At 36.9% G+C, this 19,656-nt stretch overlaps 2 protein-coding genes across 34 annotated transcripts in view; one reads left to right on the top strand and one right to left on the bottom strand.

Annotated features, from left to right (window-relative positions):
• The first annotated feature begins 134 nt into the window (after positions 1-134).
• Positions 135-11,884, top strand: Dap160 (dynamin associated protein 160). 7 transcript variants are annotated; one of them, XM_030385515.2, is made up of 12 exons: positions 135-270; positions 527-1,090; positions 1,712-2,119; positions 2,182-2,612; positions 2,666-2,939; positions 3,005-3,152; positions 3,211-3,474; positions 3,540-4,493; positions 4,673-4,888; positions 4,969-5,242; positions 5,311-5,484; positions 8,773-11,884. In XM_030385515.2, exons 2-12 carry the CDS (start codon positions 927-929, stop codon positions 9,180-9,182), a joined length of 3,717 nt encoding a protein of 1,238 aa, XP_030241375.1. In that variant the 5' UTR covers positions 135-270; positions 527-926; the 3' UTR covers positions 9,183-11,884. The 7 variants fall into 7 exon arrangements, with proteins under 7 accessions (XP_030241375.1, XP_089113304.1, XP_089113302.1 ...); XM_089257176.1 differs by having other exon boundaries at positions 146-354; XM_030385516.2 differs by having other exon boundaries at positions 146-443.
• Positions 9,648-19,656, bottom strand: part of Nhe2 (Na[+]/H[+] hydrogen exchanger 2) — a 23,342-nt gene continuing 13,333 nt past the window's right edge. For 5 of the 27 annotated variants that reach the window (XM_089257156.1, XM_030385495.2, XM_089257157.1 and 2 more), the window contains 6 exons: positions 19,256-19,378; positions 18,260-18,472; positions 16,054-16,266; positions 15,134-15,479; positions 13,969-14,298; positions 9,648-11,656 (listed from right to left, as the gene is read on the bottom strand). In XM_089257156.1, coding sequence (XP_089113282.1) covers positions 11,140-11,656; positions 13,969-14,298; positions 15,134-15,479; positions 16,054-16,266; positions 18,260-18,472; positions 19,256-19,378 — 1,742 coding nt within the window. In that variant the 3' untranslated portion in view covers positions 9,648-11,139. Of the gene's footprint in view, positions 11,657-13,099; positions 13,305-13,968; positions 14,299-15,133; positions 15,480-16,053; positions 16,267-18,259; positions 18,473-19,255; positions 19,379-19,656 lie in introns of those variants that run through there. The other 22 variants (XM_089257158.1, XM_030385497.2, XM_089257163.1 and 19 more) reach the window with 11 other exon arrangements.

The following is a 19,656-nucleotide window of genomic DNA, read 5'->3' as shown; positions in this document are numbered from 1 at the left end:
TCCCTCCAAATTATCACCAACCCAACAAATATATAAGCATTCAAACACGTCTTATAAGTGTTTATTTAAATTTAATTAAATAAATAAATTGGTCTCGGTTTACAGTAGCCCTGAACTAGTTACTGAACAAACCAAATCAAAGTTAATTTTTTCGGCTCGTTCACCTGAGGGGTAGTTCGTTTTGCTTAGTTCGTGAACATTTAATTTACACGACAAAACGAAGCTAAAAAATAACAGAAACGTAACAAAAATTTATTATTCAAATGAAAAGTAAGCACTTAAACGAGCACCATACAAGGCACACAACTCCAACGATTAGAATTAAATAGAAATCAATACCAGCAAAATACGGAGGTGAATTTTTCGAACAACCAAAACGCCCACCAAATAACCAAGTGTCAATTCCGATACAACTGAAACATTTACAAACCCTAAGCTGAGGTGTTAGTTTCTTATTTCTTATCGGTTGTAGTTGTTGCCGTTAGATAAGATGATGTGTTTCTAACAATTTGCAATTGCATTTTAGGTAAACCATAAAAATCCATTGTGAAAAATTGTGGGGTGGTGGGAGCAAAACGGATACTCAATAGTAAAAAGAGCGTAAGCCAGCGCAAACGAGAGTGTGTGTGTGAGTGCACAGTGGAGAGGAGCATGACATGTATTTGATGTGTACTCAGCGGCCGAAGAGAGCGCATTAGACAAGAACAAAACACACGCACACAACTGCGAGAAAGCTTCTTGTCGTTGTTTGTTGTCGGTGTAGGGGAGTCAAAGTCGGTTACGAAAAATACACGGCGTGAAGCGTGTGTGGATAGCATAAAGAACGCATACATACAACCATACACACATAAAAATATATACAGAAAGTAGTATATTTTGCGAAGTTCGCACTCCAAGTAGAGGCACGCAGAAAACAGGGCAGCAAAATGAATCCAGCAGTGGATGCGTGGGTTATTACCCAGCGGGAGAAGCTCAAGTACCAGGAGCAGTTTAAGGCACTTCAACCCCAGGGCGGTTTTGTAACTGGAGCCCAAGCAAAAGGATTTTTTCTGCAGTCTCAGCTGCCGCCGCTGATCTTGGGTCAAATATGGTGAGTAGCGGAACTGACTCATTTGTTTTTAATACACACAAATATGTGCACCTACACTTGCATACATACACAGTTATCCACTATGCAATGCTGGCAAAGATAAGACGACAATAACAACCATTCTTCCGATGCTTTGTTTTGTTCTTTGCTTTCCCATTTTGTTGATATGAACTAGAGATGTGTTAATGAATTGCTGCAAACTCATATTCGTAGGCACGAATCACGACAAATATAAAACGTTTTATATATGTTTATTATTTAATATTTAATATTTCTCATTAAGTAGCACCATTAAATATTATTAGTTAATAATGGGTTTTTATATGTTGGCACTATTCACTTATAATTAATCATAACTCTTCAATAAAAAATGGTCAACAACACAGTAAACTTATTATACATTTAGGAAACCATAGTTAATTAATTGCAGTAAATGTGTTATTAAAGACTGGAAAAATATTAAAAAAAAAAAAAAATACGTTTTTATTATGATTAAATCATGATTTATATACAATAAAAATTAAGAATATCTAGATATAATATGTTGATCTATGATTATGTACTATAAATTTCCATACATGCGCACATCTCTAAAATGTTGTTTGTATTCTGTACGTGCAGGGCACTGGCTGACACCGACTCTGATGGAAAAATGAATATTAATGAGTTCAGCATAGCTTGCAAGCTTATCAATCTGAAGCTGCGCGGCTTGGAAGTGCCCAAAACTTTGCCGCCCACACTGCTCAGCTCGCTAACGGATGTTGTGGGCGGTCCGTCACCTGCCATGACCCCTCGTGGTTCAACCAGCTCCATGAGTCCCGTGGATGCACTGAAAAACATTGCAAGTGTACCGCCGGTCGTGCCCATTGCTGTCGTTCCACCTCCAATTGTGGCACCACCTGTGGCGATTCCACCACCAGTTGCGGTTCCTGTTGCTGCTGTGCCCGCAGCGATTGTCTCGCCTCCGCAAAGCAATCCACCTAGTCGGCATATGTCCATTTCGGAGCGTGCTCCTTCCATTGAATCGCCGTAAGTAAACCAGAGAAGAAAAGAGAGCCACTCTTTTAATATATTATTTTCTCCATCTACAGGCAGGCAGAGTGGGCCGTGCAGGCGGCACAGAAACGCAAATACACGCAGGTATTTAATGCCAATGATCGCACCCGGTCGGGCTTTTTGACGGGAGCACAGGCCCGTAGTGTGCTTGTGCAGAGCAAATTGCCGCAGGTAACGCTGGCGCAGATTTGGACACTTGCCGATGTAGATGGTGATGGCCGACTCAGTTGCGACGAGTTCATCTTAGCCATGTTTCTATGCGAAAAGGCTATGGCTGGCGAAAAGATACCCGTTACTTTGCCACTCGATTGGGTGCCGCCCAGCCTGCGTAAGATCAAGTCGCGACCAGGCTCTGTGTCCGGTACTGGTTCTCGCCCAGGCTCGCAGCCTACATCACGTCACACGTCGGTTTCCTCACAGGGCGCCGTCATGTCGGACGCTGATCCAACTGCCGGCTTGCCGCAAAGTAAGTAGAACATTAGATGCTCATTACTATAATAAAACCATCGATATACTTAGCTTCGTTCGAGGACAAACGCAAGGAGAACTATGAGAAGGGCAAGGTTGAACTGGATCGCAGGCGTAAGCTAATGGAGGATCAGCAGCGTAAGGAACGGGAAGAGCGTGAACGCAAGGAACGGGAGGAAGCGGAAAAACGCGAAAAGGCACGTCTTGAAGCTGAACGAAAGCAGCAGGAAGAACTGGAGCGTCAACTTCAGCGTCAGCGTGAAATCGAACAAGAGAAGGAAGAGCAACGCAAGCGTGAGCTGGAGGCCAAAGAGGCGGCCAGAAAGTCAGTGGACAAACATATAAATTCTAAGTGAATACTGTAAAATAACTAGAATTTCTTCTTGATAGGGAGCTGGAGAAGCAACGTCAACAAGAATGGGAGCAATCACGCATTGCCGAAATGAATGCGCAAAAGCAGCGGGAGCAGGAGCGTGTACTCAAGCAGAAGGCACACAACACTCAGCTAAACGTGGAGCTCAGCACACTGAACGAAAAGGTCAGTGAATAGAGTACACATGTAAATTCATATATAACTAAATTCGTATCTCTTGCAGATCAAGGATCTATCGCAAAAGATATGCGATACACGCGCTGGAGTTACCAATGTCAAGTCAGTGATTGATGGCATGCGCACTCAGCGGGACACGTCCATGAGCGAAATGGCGCAGTTGAAGGCACGCATCAAGGAGCAAAATGCAAAGCTGCTGCAGTTAACACAGGAGCGAGCAAAATGGGAGGCCAAGAGCAAAGCTAGCGGTGCTATAGCCGGCGAGCCAGGACAGCAAGAGCAACTAAACGCGGCGTTTGCGCACAAGCAGGTAAGGAAATCTGAACAAGATTTTAAAAAAATATACGACATATTTATTGCTTATGTTCATTGCAGCTGATGATTAAGCAGATCAAGGATAAAGTGGAAAACATTAAAAAAGAAATCGAATCTAAGAAAGAAGATCTCAATTCGAACGATATAACCATGCAGGAGCTGAAGGCCGAGCTCTCTGCATTGATTACCAAATGCGAAGATCTGTACAAGGAGTACGATGTGGAACGCACCGCGGTGCTGGAATTGAAATATAATCGCAAGAATGAGGCAGCCACAATAAGCGCCACATCTGCTTGGGATACAGGCAGCGCCTGGGGCAGCACTGCCACCAGCGTGCCAGCTGCTGTCGATGCCTATGGAGGCTATGGCCTAAGCAATGATACAGCCGCTGCTGAAACGGTAACCGCTGTTGACCTGAGTGGACCGGCGCCTGAAGGTTTCGTCAAATATCGTGCAGTTTATGAGTTCAATGCGCGCAACGCGGAGGAGATTACGTTTGTGCCAGGCGACATAATTTTGGTGCCTCTGGAGCAGAACGCTGAGCCCGGCTGGTTGGCCGGAGAAATTAATGGTCATACTGGCTGGTTTCCCGAGTCCTACGTGGAGAAGCTGGAGGATGGGTCAACAGCATTGGCAACCGGAGAGGCAGTGGCAGTGCCAAGTGTTGCTGATACTGCGGCGACCCTTACCAATAGCTACTTGGACAATAACACCTTGGCGGCACAGTCAGCGCTGGCAGCAACTGATGCTACTGCTGCTGTCACTGATGCTGCTCTAGGTGATGTCGAATACTATATAGCCGCATATCCTTATGAATCCGCCGAGGAGGGTGACCTGAGCTTTAGTGCTGGTGAAATGGTCATGGTCATCAAGAAGGAGGGCGAATGGTGGACGGGCACTATTGGCAATCGAACCGGCATGTTCCCATCGAACTATGTACAAAAGGCCGATGTTGGCACAGCTGCTGTTGCCAATTCCGCTGAGACTGCGGTTGAACCTGAACCCGTTGAACAGGTGAGTCCATGTCATAATTGTATAACTCACAAAATGCAGCCAAATATAATACATACTGCAACTGTATAAAGTAGCGCACTATTCGTGTTTAACCATCATGTGCTCATCTACTAATCCAATGCTTTTCATTTGCTGAACCCCAATATCATCAACACACATCACGCTGCTCGCTCGTCCAGGAGGTCACACACAATGGCATTAGTGCTTCGTATGCTGCTCAGCCAGAAGCGGTAGAAGTAAAGCAGTCACGGACCCAGCCGGCCGAGCTGGAGGAGTCGCACACAAACGAAGATCTCGACACTGAAGTATCGCAAATAAACACACAATCCAAATCACAGAGCGAACCGGCCGAAAGCTACAGCCGGCCCATGTCACGTACTTCTTCCATGACACCCGTAAATAGTTGACCTACATGCGCCCCCACTTCCAGCTCTTTAGATTTTAACTAATCCGTATTTCGTTAATTACGTTGCAGGGTATGCGCGCCAAGCGTTCGGAGATAGCACAAGTCATTGCACCATACGAGGCCACCAGCAGCGAGCAACTGTCGCTGACACGTGGCCAGCTGATCATGATACGCAAGAAGACCGACTCTGGCTGGTGGGAGGGTGAGCTGCAGGCCAAGGGCAGAAGGCGTCAAATCGGTTGGTTCCCAGCCACCTATGTCAAGGTGTTGCAGGGCGGACGCAACAGTGGACGTAATACGCCCGTCTCGGGCAGTCGCATTGAAATGACCGAACAGATTTTGGGTTGGCTATTTATTTTTTTATCCAACAGTTGAGCTTGTTCTTAATATTAATTTTTTTTCCATATGCAGATAAGGTGATTGCTCTATATCCGTACAAAGCACAAAACGATGATGAGCTCTCGTTCGAGAAGGACGATATAATTAGCGTACTGGGCCGCGATGAACCGGAATGGTGGCGCGGCGAACTGAATGGCCTGTCTGGTCTGTTCCCCAGCAACTATGTGGGACCATTTGTTACGTCCGGTAAGCCAGCGAAAGTGAATGGGACTAAAACCAAGTGAATCTCCACAACAATCGCCAGTCACAACCATGACGATGCTTTACAAGCAGTAACACTCTCCACACACACGCGCTCTCTTCTCTCCCACGCACATTCCAGTTTACTTTATGTATCTAAAGCTAAAAAATCTATTTTAATTTCTGCCTCTATATCGAATAAGTAAAGCCAATTTGTTCTCGCCACGCCTAACGTTTCGGAAGCTATTTATCTAATGATTTTTAGTTCTAATTTGTTGCAATATCTACACTCATGTATGATTTATCTATACTTTATTGTTAATTGTTATTATTTAGTTGTTTAGCAATTATTTAATTTTAAGTTAAATGCCCAATCCAAACACGTTTGTATCTTTGTTAGCCAATCTTTAGCTTTAATTGATATTAATTTGCATTTACATGCATGCATATATATATATATACATATACATATATTTACTATACGTACATTTTCTGTATTTAGTCCATTGATTTTGTATTTATTTTGTATAATTTTTTTGTACTTTTTTTTACCTGCTATTATTTATACATTGATACAAATATGTTTATTCTGTATATAAAAAGAAAGTCCAAAATCCAAAATCTAATTGAATTTGAATCTTTGAACTTTTTGCTACTCCGCACAGGAAACGTATAACGAGTCGTCGGGTTTGGTCTTTAAGCGGCGTTAGGAGTACGTCGCACACAACAACTACAACAATAAAACCAGGTCTACATGGACCCATATATTAAGTTCATTCAAAAATTAATCAGTATCTAGTCGAAATTTTGCGGGATATTTTTTAGTTTCGTAACTTTGTTCAAACTTTGAAAGTCGTCTTATATTATCACATACCATCCTAATTGTACCAACAAATTTAATGAGTATTAAAAAATATTGAAGTTGTTTAAAAGTTAGGGCTCTCGCTCTCACAAGTTTAGGCAGTTATCATCTTCAGCTTTATAGTTTTAGATATATGAGATGTTTTATTTTACTTTTTTTTTTAAGATTCAAGGATCTTGTCCTAAAATCAAATGTGCAACTTTAAAGAAAACTCATAAATGTAATCAATCAAATTACCATAATGAATACAAATCGCAATCGAAATCAAGTTACATACAAACATATTTAATAGTATATATATATACACATACATACATATAATATGCATATAGAATGAGATAAAAGAAAAACTTAATTATATCAAGCAAAATATTACAATTTTGTTGTATTTATTAGATGTGTTTCACTCAATGCATATACATATACTATAAACATTTAAAGTGTTTTCCCCCAAATAAAATCGAAGAAATAAATAAAATTCAAGATACATATATATATATTATATATTAATTAACTTTGAAACTACACACATATATAAAGATGGTTTTCTGTGTTTTTCAATAATATGCGCATGTGTTTGTATATAACATATATTTAATATTAATTGTTAACTAAATACTAAGTATAAAGACCATTCACAGCTATATATACAAACAAATATATATAAACTATATACAAATCGGTATGGAGGAGAAGGCTTAAAAGCACACATACAACAGTATTGGTAATACGTATAACATCTTCAATCGCTTAACTTTATATACATACATATATGAGTTTTTTGTTTATAGACCTGATTTAATAGTTTAATACTTTAAGCGCTTACTTTAACTGCCATATTTAAATTAGTTTTGCAAGCAGCATTTAAAGCGGGATTAAAAGTTGATTAGAATACTGTAAAAAAAAAACAAAATCTGATAAAAATATTAAATATTTATTGTATAAAATTTGTGGGTAGAACATTATACGATTTCAATACAAGTTAGCTATATATAAACATGCTATGCTCTAGTACAATATATGTATTTAATTATAGCTATATTATGATCTGTTCTGTTATGCTGTGCATCAGTTCTATGCTAGTTATGGTTAAATATATAAATATACTTGAATATACTATTAATGCTATATCTACAATGAAACCACTCACACTCTCGATTGCCTTTCAAAACGATATCCAGAATATAACTTGATGAAAACTAAATTAGTAACTTGTTATTGCATACCACAAACTATACATAATATGCATCTATATAGGATCTATAACTATTAAAAAAAAAAAAGAAATCCAAATCAATAACGAAAAAGACAAGACAAATTTTTCCTAAAACTTGCCTGATTAAAATGTTTTACTATTTGTTTCCTGTTTTTTTTTTTTTTTTTTTTTTTTTTTTTTTTTTTTTTTTTTTTGGCAAGTTTTTAGCTGAAACTTTAGAAACATATTTACATATGTGTGTAGCTGACGTTGCATTGATTTTGAAAACAAAATCAAAATATGATATATATATTGAGTAAATTATACAAATTTCATTAGCAAAATGTTAAATAGCGAAAAGAAGACAAAGGAAACAAAATAAAAAACCAAAATGAATGAAAATTATTTATGTTTACATTAAGTATGGAATGCACACTTCTTATAGAGCCAAAAAAACACACAACAAACACCCACACACACTTGCATATATATAATGCTCATATACGCGTATTTGTTTTTAGTCGTTAAAGCGTTCATAAATTTAACTAAGCAGTAAATAAAAAATTATTAAATTTAAAAATAAATAAATAAAATAAAATAAAAAAAAATACTAATGAACTACATAAATAAACGGCAATTATTTATATATGTACGCATTAGCTAGCACACACACACACACACACTCAGATACACTTTAAAGCGAAATGATGACCATCGATATACATATTTACCTACATACTAACACATACATACAGACATGCATACATATATAATGAAATAACGTACGCTATGCACATGGAACTTGAACTTCTTATGTAGAAGTCCTGTTTATCTGTTAGATCTGCAGAGATACAAACATAAATACATGCATAAATACATACTAAACACAGATATATATACATATATAAAGAAAATGTTCTTCAAGAGATGCAAATATTAAAATGAGAAAATACCAATAAACATATTAAACTATATCAGTTTCAAAAAGAAATAAAACTATGAAATTAAAAAACAAAAACAAAAAAAACTTAACACATATTTGGTGAAATAAATGTATAAACGAAATTTCAAACAAAATCGTTGATACTTGTATAGTTATTTGTCGGCAGGTGGTATCAGAGATAAGTTTATATATACAATATTTCATACATTTTTTATTTTTATTTTTAAATACAATTTATAGCATATTTTGATTTTCAATTCTCTAGATATTCGTCTTATGTACTTACTCACACAGTGCTGAAAACAAAAACTCAAAGCGCGCCAACTGCATGCTCAACCGCAATCTCTGGCACAACCGTAACCGCAAGTGCCACCGCAGCCTCAACCGCAACGGCAGCCAATCAAACGCCGTTACGTCCTCTGCAGCGATTCTGGCAACACTGGCGCTCTAAGACAGTGACAGGGCCTGAACGTAGTGATGCCATACCAGACGAACGGCTGCGCGGCAAAATTCGATCGGTTCACATAACGAAGCGCAGAGATGGCCAGCTGATGGGCTGTGCTTACGTCACTTTTGAATGCAATGAGACGCTGGCGCGGGCAATGATGGAGGACCAAAACAATCGTCTGGTGGGTCGTGGTGTCATCATGGACTGGCAGCTGCCCAAGAAACCCAATTGCACGCAGTGGCGCTGCTGGTGCTGAGCCATATTTATACTTGCTTTTGAAATGATTTGTAATATGAATATTTTTGATTTTTGCTTTGATTTTTATTTTTAGTAAAATTTTCTTATACAATATTTAAAATCAGTTTAACAGTTTACAAGTTTTTTGTGTATTATTTTTGCTGTATTTCATTTTTTCCATTTTAGGTTTGTGTTTTGCTAAATAATTAGGTGAATTTTACTTTACTTTTTTCTTTTTATTATATTTTATAATATGCACAACTTAAGGCCTACAGTATGAAAATTTGCAAACTATTTTCAAATTTCATTCAATTTATTTGGTTTATTTCATGCTCTTAAGGAATTTATTTGGTGAGCTGTCGTTAATAATATAAAGTTTTCATGGCATTTACATATTATGTATATTTATATAGAAAACGCGCTCATAAGTAACACAGCTCTGATTTTATTTCATTCAAGTATTTTATTTCATAATTTTTCTTTCTTCTTTAAGTGAAACGACAATTCACAAGAAACTCGCACATTTCTTGCAGCTGTTTATTGTCTTTCGTTTAAATAATAGAATATTTTTTAGTTAACCAAAGAAAATTTATTTTTTTATAGTATGATTCATATCCAATCTTAACTGAATTTTCGGTAAATTGTATTTTTATTTTATTTATTCAGCTCAAATGTGCATATTTAGAAGGCAATTTCTTGGATATACTTAGACAGAGAATCACTTAGGACACAAATCTAGTAAACAATTATCGGCTAAGCGCGTCGCAAGTGAAATTGTAAGTTTTGAAATCAGCAAATTGATGATAGAAATGGATTCTGTTCTGGCATTAAGTGTTCTTCACTTAATTTTCCATACCAATATATGGTTTTTGCCTCGATCTAGTAATACAGTCAAAATTCACGCATACTTCTTATACGATAAGATTTACTTGGGTCGCCTCGAGCGACCGTCTCCTGCTAAACTTTCACATTATTCATTTTGTGGCTCGTAAATGTTTACAAAAATAATTTATAAATTACACAACTCTTGCTAAGTAGCTATGAACTAGTTAGTTAGTATTTATATAATATACTAATTTAGTTTCACTTATGAATACGATTTTATTCATTTATTGGTATTATTTTGCAACTTGACTGTTTATGGCAAAAACTTTCGGCTTACTTCTTACACGCTGATTAACGGATACTTCAGTAGTTAATTAATTAGTTTGAAAGTATGACTAAAATTGAACTAAACACTGTAGCTGTACCGGTTAGCAACACAGTTCAAATTACGCTCATATATGTATGTATATTTGTTTGGTATATATGTATGTATTTAAGATAAATTTATCTAAACTAAAAGCAAAAACAATGTTACGACTTAATCTGAACTTTGGCTAAATTGTTAATGATAACACAATTGTTTCTGGAACACATTTGCATTAGGCTTGTTTAAATACAATGAAATACAATAAAATATGAATATATATTTAAGTAGATACGTTTCCAATTTTTCAAAGAAGCATTCAAATTTGTCTGTTAGACTAGGTAGGTAGGTAATATACCCTTGCAGAGTGAATTTTTGAGCCTAGAAGATTTGATCTCTTTATATACTTGACAGCATCCGTATTCTAGATTTTCTTAAATTTAAATTTGAAATTTAAAAGTGTATCCTCTTATATCAATTATACATGTTGCTGCTATAGAATCCCCTCTGCAAGGGCCATTTTTTGCGGCAAGCCGTTGGTAGCTATTCTCCCTTCGTATGTATATACAGATTTTTAGTTATTTACTTTTAACATGATGTTTTTTCATTCTTTTTTACTTTTAAGCCAAAATGGGTGCACATATAGAACGAACTATATGTATATAGCTACGTTGTGGTTTAATCGTTGCTGATCTCAGTAGAACATTTCGTATTGGAAAGGACTAAATCTGGATCGAGCACGAGCTGTCCAGCTAGCTGGAGCAACTGCATCTGCGCTGCTCGACACTCAAATGATGCTTTCATCGTTGTTGCGCGTCAGGCGAATGCTCGTGGTGGTGGTGCTGGTGGTTGGACCACCGCCTGATGCTCCACCACCACCGCGTCTGCCCAGCTCGTGTAGGCGTGGCGTGAGTGGGGTTGTGAATGTGGTGACCACAATATTCTCATCGTCATATAAATCGAAATCCTCGCCCTCGTCATCGTCATCGTCCTCGGTGTCGGTGTCGGTGTCCTCGTAGTCCAGCAACGCGGTGGTCACTTGATTCTTGCAGCCCGGTACGCCCACAGCAGAACCGCCCACAGCGCCGGCGTTCATGTGTCGGATCTGGGCACGTGGTGTTGATGCTAAACGGGGTAGCAAGGGCTCACGACCCGAATTCTTTACTCTCTCGCCCGCCGTGGAGGCGGAGACGGAGGCACCGGTATTAGTAAGCGGCATCGCGTCCCAATCATCCCCATCCGCGGGTTCGCAGAGCGATTTGGAGTGGCCGTGCTGATAGGTGGATTCCTCGGGTATTGTATCACTGTGATTGTGTTGTTGTTGTTGTAGTTGTTGTGTGCGGTTGGGCAATGGATGTGAAGAGAGAGTCGAGAGAAAGAAATGTCAATTTTGGGTTCAATTTTGATTGAGATGGAGCGATATGTGAGCATGGGTTACAATGAGGCTAAAAAACTAATTCATTAACTGGGGACCTCTACCGATAGATAACTAATAAACGAATCAAATATTGTGTTAATTACTCAATAGCTTTTAACAATTAGATTACATATAATTTGTTTATATTACTTTAATACTGAAATCACTACAAAGCAAAGAAATTGAATAAGCTCTAGTCGAGAGTATCCGACTAGCAAATGTCCTGAACCCAAGGAATAGTATTGTTTTTATCCTAATCTAAGTTAGACTCATGCTTATAGCAGTATTATAATAGTCGATATTATTATCAGGAGGGCCTTTTTCACACACAGTCCCTTAGATCGACCACAGACTACTATAACATAATTAATGATTCGGAATTGGTTTGCACCTGGTTGCACAGCATTTCTGAACCGCAGTACACACGCTCCTAGGATAACAAATGTCATATTTTTCATTGTTAAGCACATTTATGTTCAATGGGTTCTGGCAACTCAAAGAAATAATTATAATATAGAACACGTTATAGTAAAAAATGAGAAGCGTAAGCAGAAAAAGAGAAACTTTAAAGCAAATTTACAGAGTGAGGAGAAGACTTGTATAAGCTAATGTATGTTTTTTTTTTATTGTTTATATATAAATAAAACTTGTATAAGCTAATGTAATTTTTTTTTTTTTTATTGTTTATATATAAATTAAGGTAAGCACATATAAAACAACTTTTCAAACAACTGCCAGCGGTTTGTTTTCAAAGCTCTTTTCAAAGTAAGAATGATATATGTTTGAGAATGTTGAAGATTAGTATTTAATTGCGAGAGATATCTCAATGTAACTGATTGAACTGAACCTTTGTTTAGGATACACCTTCTAATAGACCTCACAATTGCTTTTATTTATGTTCGTCAGACTGATGAGAAACTAGAGAGTAATACAAAATCACCTAAGATTGGTAGGAAAAACTAATTTTTTTTTTTTTCAATATCTATATTTGTATGTATTCTTTTGCTTTATATATGTCATCTTATTGTGCTACTCACGTCTTTATTGATTATTAGTTAAATCAATTCTACTACATATTATTCTGTAATAAACTGTTAATGTATTCTATTTTCCAGGCCATTATTAATAATACGAAATCCCTCTATGTATACAACAGTTATATATAAAACGATTCTTGTCAATTCAGACAAACAAACCCAGTCAATCAGTTACAGGAATACCTCTAATATAACACATATAACAGTAACACTTGTTGGGGTTGGTTAGCACAGTTGTTAACTACGTGGTAATCATATAAAGCAAGCCAAAATACTTACACATATTTATGAATCATATATTTGATATATATAATTAAGAGCCAAAAGCCAATAAATACTAGACTTTTACAACAGCTCGACTACTATTTTGGATATTGTATATATAATTTTTAATTGGAAAATATTGATATATGTGGTGTGTTGTGGTGTCTATTAAGTGTGATAGAAGCATTTGGCTGTGGCATAGACAGCTGCTATACGGACTCAATTGAAACGTCGCTAAAAATATAATTCAAAATTATAAACAAAAAAGTTGAAAGCAATAAAGCAAATTTTCGATAGCAGCAGCAAATTGTGCAATTGGTTTTAGTAAAATGTTAACTACATGTTAAGTTACAGAATAAGTGTTAAGAATGAATCAGTTAGTCGAAAACAGAAACTTTTTAGTAAATTATATATATACAAAAACTATAGAAAATTGAGTTAGTTGGGATAGTTACACCAATCTATTTAGTTCCTGCCTAGGCATACGGACAACTCATACAATTACGGAGCCCAGTTCTGCATAGAATACTTAATGAGTGCGATATGAAGTAATGCCAATTGCCAGAGACATTGAAAGTTGAATCAGATCAGATCTATATATATCAGTTATATGTATGTGTATATAGTTAAAGACTACGCGAATTTTAATTTGCACTGACTGAATGAGATATGCGTGGACTGATCTCTATACAAATTATATACATATATTGTACATATACATATATATATATATATATATGTATATATAAATATAGGTTTGATCATAGGTTATATTGTGTTAGTTTCTTTTTGTCTGGTTTACGATATACGATTAGTTGAAATTCGACATTGGCCGGCTTTAGTTGCATTGCATTTTGATTGCCCTTTGGTGGTATTATTTTTTGGGCACTCGGATTACTTTGAATAGTACGTAGCGCCGCTGCTCTCCGATGTGGGTGAGCTGTAGTTGGTTGTTGACGAGTTGCTCGGAGAATTGTAATTTCCGGCTGTTTGATTTGCTGAATTGCTATTGCTGACTGAGGCTGTTGTTGTAGTAGTACTTGTTGTTGTTGTAGTTGGAGTTGTTATTATTATTGGTTTGATATTGATAGCTGTTGCTGCTGTTGTTGTTGTTGTTGTGGCTGTTGTTCTTGTAGTTGTTGTTGTTGTTGTTGTGTTGTCTAGTAAGTTATTAGCGCCAGGACTACAGAGCAAAATTCTACTGGGTCTGCGTCCAGTTGCTATAAGTCTGCGAAATCGTTACCAATTCGCGTATTTCGCATTTTTTTTTTATATTTTTCGAAATCAAATTGAGAGCACACAAATATTTAAAAGTTACAAAAGAAATCATGGATAATATCAATTGTTTCGCATAAGAAAGAATAGGTGTATATATTCGAAATGTAAAAAAAAAATAACAATCAGCGAAATCAAAAGTAAATTTGAGCAAACGACAAAATTTGTATTATTATTATTTTTTTTTAATTTTTATTGACGAAATTCGTAAATAGCTTGGCTTTGTACTCAAATAACGTTTATATGCTGAAGCGAAAATTCTGTTTTTATATTTACACATATAGTTTTATAGGCCATTTTATGCATGCTTAGCTTACGAAATTGTATAGCGTTTGTTAGTAAAAATCAATGAATACTAGTAAAATGTAGAAAAATATATAAATGATATACGATATGAGGCAGCATCCCAAAATTTTGTTTCCGATTATTTCAAACTTGATTTAAGCAAGATATAGTCTTTCGTCAGGTCTGCTTTCGTTATATCTTTTTGAGCTCATACGAATTGGGGTGGAAGCTATTGATTGGCATTCAACAAAAAATTATACTCTAAATATTTTGACCCTTGTTTAATGAAGTTTATGGAATATACAAACAGTCCTAGAAAAAGCTAAAAAAAAACAAGCACAGCAACGACCAATAACACCCACATGCATTGCACATTCAAGCTACATAAAGACAAAACAAAACACACACACATACATATATGTGCACACTGATTGTGTGTGTGTGTGTGCGCGCGTGTGGACAACAAAGTGTGGCAGTGTGCCGCAGGCGTGACAAAGACTTACCCGCTAAGCTCCAGCATGGAGCCACGTCGCACGTTCCGGCGGTGGCTGGCCGTGACCGGAAAGGGTCCGGTATGACCGTCCGGCCCCACCAGGTGAGCGCCCAACGTGCTCGAGGAGATGGACTGTGAGCGGTTGTCCAGCCGTGGATTGTGCATGGACGTCGAGGCATTGGGATTCATGGCGTTGCCTGCATTGGGCACAGCCATTAGATCCTGACTGGCTGTGGCTGCATCCACCGCACCACTGCTGTTGCTGCCCAGGCCCAGGCTGCCGGCCTTCGAGCTGGAACTTTCGCGACGGAACAGACCTATGACGGACTTGGGCTGTTTAGGCTTGTTTATACCACCTACGTGGGCGTGAGTCAGGAGCGAGCACAGTTGGTTGCGGGCAACATCAAAATGTACACGGTATCGAGAGATAGAGAGAGACAGAGAGTGTGGGTGTGTGTGTGTGTATCGGTGTGTGGGCGTGGGCAACAATTACCAAAGGATAAACGATGCGGCAAAGAGAAGAAAACACAAAGTTCAGGAAATTAAAGAAAATAAAATCATATAGAAAAAGAACTGCATGTGATTTACGATCAATTAGAATTTTTTGGTTTGTTTCGTTTAGTCTCGAGCTCAAAGCTGTGGTGCACTTAAGAAACACAAGAGAAAACTATATATTTTACCAATTATACATATTTAGTTATATACACATGTAACTTCAGTTATTTACATATGTTTATTTTCTTTCATAGAGTTTTTTTTAAGCCAATTTACATTTATAATTTGAATAGCAGAAATAAAAATAGTTGAAGTCGTAACGGAAACGGAACCGGAATTTGTACATTCAGTGTTGGAAAACTGCCCGTTCCCGTCCGTACTTGGAGCTGGACTGGCTGCTATCTCGTCAGCAGCTTGATTAACTTTGTATCTTACCTAGAAAGGTGGCGCTGGGCGAATTGTATGCCAAATACTCCTTGTTTGAGGCCCAGGCGGGAAATTCATTTTGCTGCACTGCGTCTGTGCTTTCATCGCCCTGGCGTTTCCACGGCAGCTGCGACTCTGTGGCTGTGGGCGTGGCTACGCGACGTTCGCCATCCGAGTCGCGCGATAAATTGCGGTCCTCTTCGGGTATTGGATGCTCCGCCACTATGGGATAGAAATTTGTTGATTGCATTCAGTAGGTTTTCAAACTTGTTTGACTATTCTGTGGCATGCATCGCGCCTTCAGTTTGGCTAGTTCGTTTAAGCTCAGTTATCGATAACTACTAAATATCGGGAGAGGAGTACATGAATAAAGTGCACTCAACTAAAATGCAAAACAATTCCGTTAGGATGAATCAGCATACATAAATCAAAGCGGATCGAATCGAGATGACAAAGCTGCGAAGCGCGAACCAGCGGCTGAACCGATTCGTCAGCTTAAATTATATCGGAACTGGCGTTAGTTGGACAGATTCATCAAACTGTAAGTTTTTATTTAAAAATTCGATATAATGCCAATAGAATTGAAATAAACTTTTATTGCAATAAGATAATATATCAAAGAAACAAAAAAGTATAGAATTCATAATTTACAAACAAGTTTAAAGAGCCCAATTAAATTTTAATGTTACTATAATATGACATCTTCGATTCGATTCGATTCGATTTGCTTCTATTCGTCTTTTTTGTATGAAAAAAAAAAATATTAATAAAAATTTTCGAATAAAAACCAATAGCTTGGACAAATCTGCTGTGTCGACGCGTCTTTGAACTTAAAATGTTGTATATGGTTCTGGGAAGGCAACAACAAATAACTTTGTCATGCACAAAAATGCCATGCTGCTTTTGCTGTTTGGTTCGCTTTAAAATGCTCGAAATGTTTCAAATGCTTGAAATGCTTTCAATTTTTGTTTTGTGATTTCAATTTCAATTGATTTGCGTAACATTATGGGATTCTATATATATGTAAATACTAAATTTGGCATTGCTTTTTCAGATGAACGCCTATGGTTATTATCATTGGTTATGGATTTATGGCACTACGAACTGTATTGCAGAGGTGTTTTGTTTTTTTGGGTTTTCTCTATCAATCAAGCAATTTAGCGAGAGTTTTTAGGTACATAGATATAGGTATATAACAATCAGTCGTTTCACAGACATCGATGACAACTATTGAAGACAGTAAAAGAACATAGATGATTAAGTACAGACTACATAGGCCCAGTAGTATCATGCTCCCATTCAAATAGGCTGTCAGCTGATCTAGCTGTTAAGTTTCAACAGGTAGTTAAGCTAACTGCATTTTTGAGCTTATATATTTGTATGTTGCCAATTCAGGAATATATAAGGATGTCGATAAATTATAATATTGATTTAATAGGAACTTAATAAAACGGGCCTAGGTATTAATCTGTTAACACAACTAAAAATAAATGGAAAATAGAGAAATAAGGAAGCAACTAAATTAAACTCGGTATAGCTTAAACAGCAGCTTCAAATGGTTTAGCACAATTTACGTTTGTACATTCAATTTCTAAGAGATTATGAGATAGATAACGGTTTTGGTTATTCAAAGAATTTATCTTTGGCCTTGTTCAGTTTTCATGAATGACGAATGACAAAAGAGTGAATGGAGATGAGCAACTTTAAGTCAACGGGAGAAGCGAAGAAAAACAAATAAGTTTAAGCGCCAGTTGTAAAGTAAACTCTGTTAGATATTTTAGAGATATCTACTGTAAATACTTTGGTAAAAAAATATTATCATCAAGATCAATTTGAACTTATTTATTACGCTTCTCTCCTCTGTAAATGCTGACGAAATTTTAAGTTTTAAACTTTAATTATGCAAACTGAGATATCATAGGTACTTTATTTTTAAATATTTACACAAATAGAAATACTGGCAATATTTTGTATATATGTAATTCCTATAGAATTTAGATGAGGAACTTGAGAGATATTTGTGTGGGTCAAGCCTAAGCGGATGATCTACAAATGTATATGCATTTCATAGTTGTATGGATAATGGAAGATATGGAATGTCGCTGAATATGAGCTTGAATATACATATTTTGTATAGCCAAAGATTCGTTTTCAGATAATTATAGATATTTTTGGTGGTTGTTGTTGTTGTTTGATTCTTGTTGATATTGTTTACCAATGCTCTGGTATGAACGATCCCGTCGCCAGGGCAGGATCAGTTCGGCCGCTGTGGGTCCAACTGGGGGATCGGGCGAGTCTAGTTCTGGCTGAGGACCGTCCTCAAGTTTGGGCGCATAGTGCTGAACGATGCGCGCTTTAGATGCATCAAAACCGGGCAGGTTTTGTATATGCGCTATCAGAGAGTTATTATTGGCGCGATCCGAGTCAGCTAATATACGGATATATACGAATATATCGAGCAACATATTGGTATGTCAAATCAAATGAAATTGGATAGGCATAAAATAGGGATAAAAAAATATATATAGAAATATTGTCGTTATAGCTTTTAGTTTATTTATTTTAAGTACTAGCCAAAGATTACGCGTTTAAGGGCGATTTTAGGTGGTCAAAATAAGAATAAAAATATATCAAAAAGGTTTATAAAAAGCTTTGGCTCTAGAGTTGATTTGTTATCATTTGAGTCAGTTCATGTGTCATCAAAAAGTGGGAGAATATACAAAAATAGACAAATTTTCATCTAGATTTTAACAGCAAAACAACTTCGGCTACTAGATATAATAAACAACTAGAGCATATCGTACAAAATGTTCATAGCCTTCCGAAACTATTTTTACTGTACTTTAAGCAGTTGTGTCAAACTGTGTAATATCATATAGATCAAGTCTGGCGTAAGGCCCATTTCGATATAGGATCAAATAAAATACTTGATGGCATTTTTGTGTAGTCAGTTGTTCAGATTGAAAACGAAAAGAACTGAAAAGGAATAAAGAAGAACACAAATCGGTTTTAGCTATATAACCACCGATCGTGTGCTCAGCATAGAGATCGCTAGAGGTTCAACCAATAAATGAGAAACATTGAAATCATAACTTTTATAAGGCAATGCAATGGCCCGGCCACCAATAACCCTATATGGTATATCGCTTACACGAATTAGTTTCCGATTAATGACATAGATATGGAACATATAGAAGCAAATGGAACTTACGTGATGATTTTGCTGTGAATGTTAGACCATCGTCCCAATCGTCGCTGGGTCCAATGACATTGATCTCATTCGGATTCTGTTGGCAATCCTCGGCTGTTTCATTAAGCACATCGTTAATATAGTCTTTAGATGATATAATATCACAAGATTATATATATCATGGATGGAGTTGTTAAATACAAAATGGGTTGTTTTTGGTGAGTGCGTGTTGTCAGTGTTGTTAAATGTGCAAAACAAATGTTTTTTAACAATTTTGTTTTTAGGTTCAACCAATTGTTTTTTTTTTGTTGGTAGACATCGGGAAGGATAGCGTGTGTCGTAGGAGGAAGATAAAAAAAGAAGATTTTTTGGGCATTTAGATTTAGTAACCAATTTTTCTTTAAATGAATTTTATAAAAAAA

Source organism: Drosophila navojoa, chromosome 3 (genome assembly GCF_054131105.1).
Source record: "Drosophila navojoa isolate 15081-1374.11 chromosome 3, UAZ_NAV_1.0, whole genome shotgun sequence".
NCBI classification, from domain to species: Eukaryota; Metazoa; Arthropoda; class Insecta; order Diptera; family Drosophilidae; genus Drosophila; species Drosophila navojoa.
The sequence above is the reverse complement of the archived record's forward strand: the minus strand, read 5'-3'. Positions and strand labels throughout refer to the sequence as shown.

Bases quoted from the DNA above. Each gene is read 5' to 3' on its own strand.
- Dap160 (XM_030385515.2), top strand. From the start codon at position 927: ATGAATCCAGCAGTGGATGCGTGGGTTATTACCCAGCGGGAGAAGCTC. The intron at 3,475-3,539 runs GTAAGGAAATCT...TGTTCATTGCAG, and splicing joins CGGCGTTTGCGCACAAGCAG to CTGATGATTAAGCAGATCAA. The intron at 5,243-5,310 runs GTTGGCTATTTA...TTCCATATGCAG, and splicing joins AATGACCGAACAGATTTTGG to ATAAGGTGATTGCTCTATAT.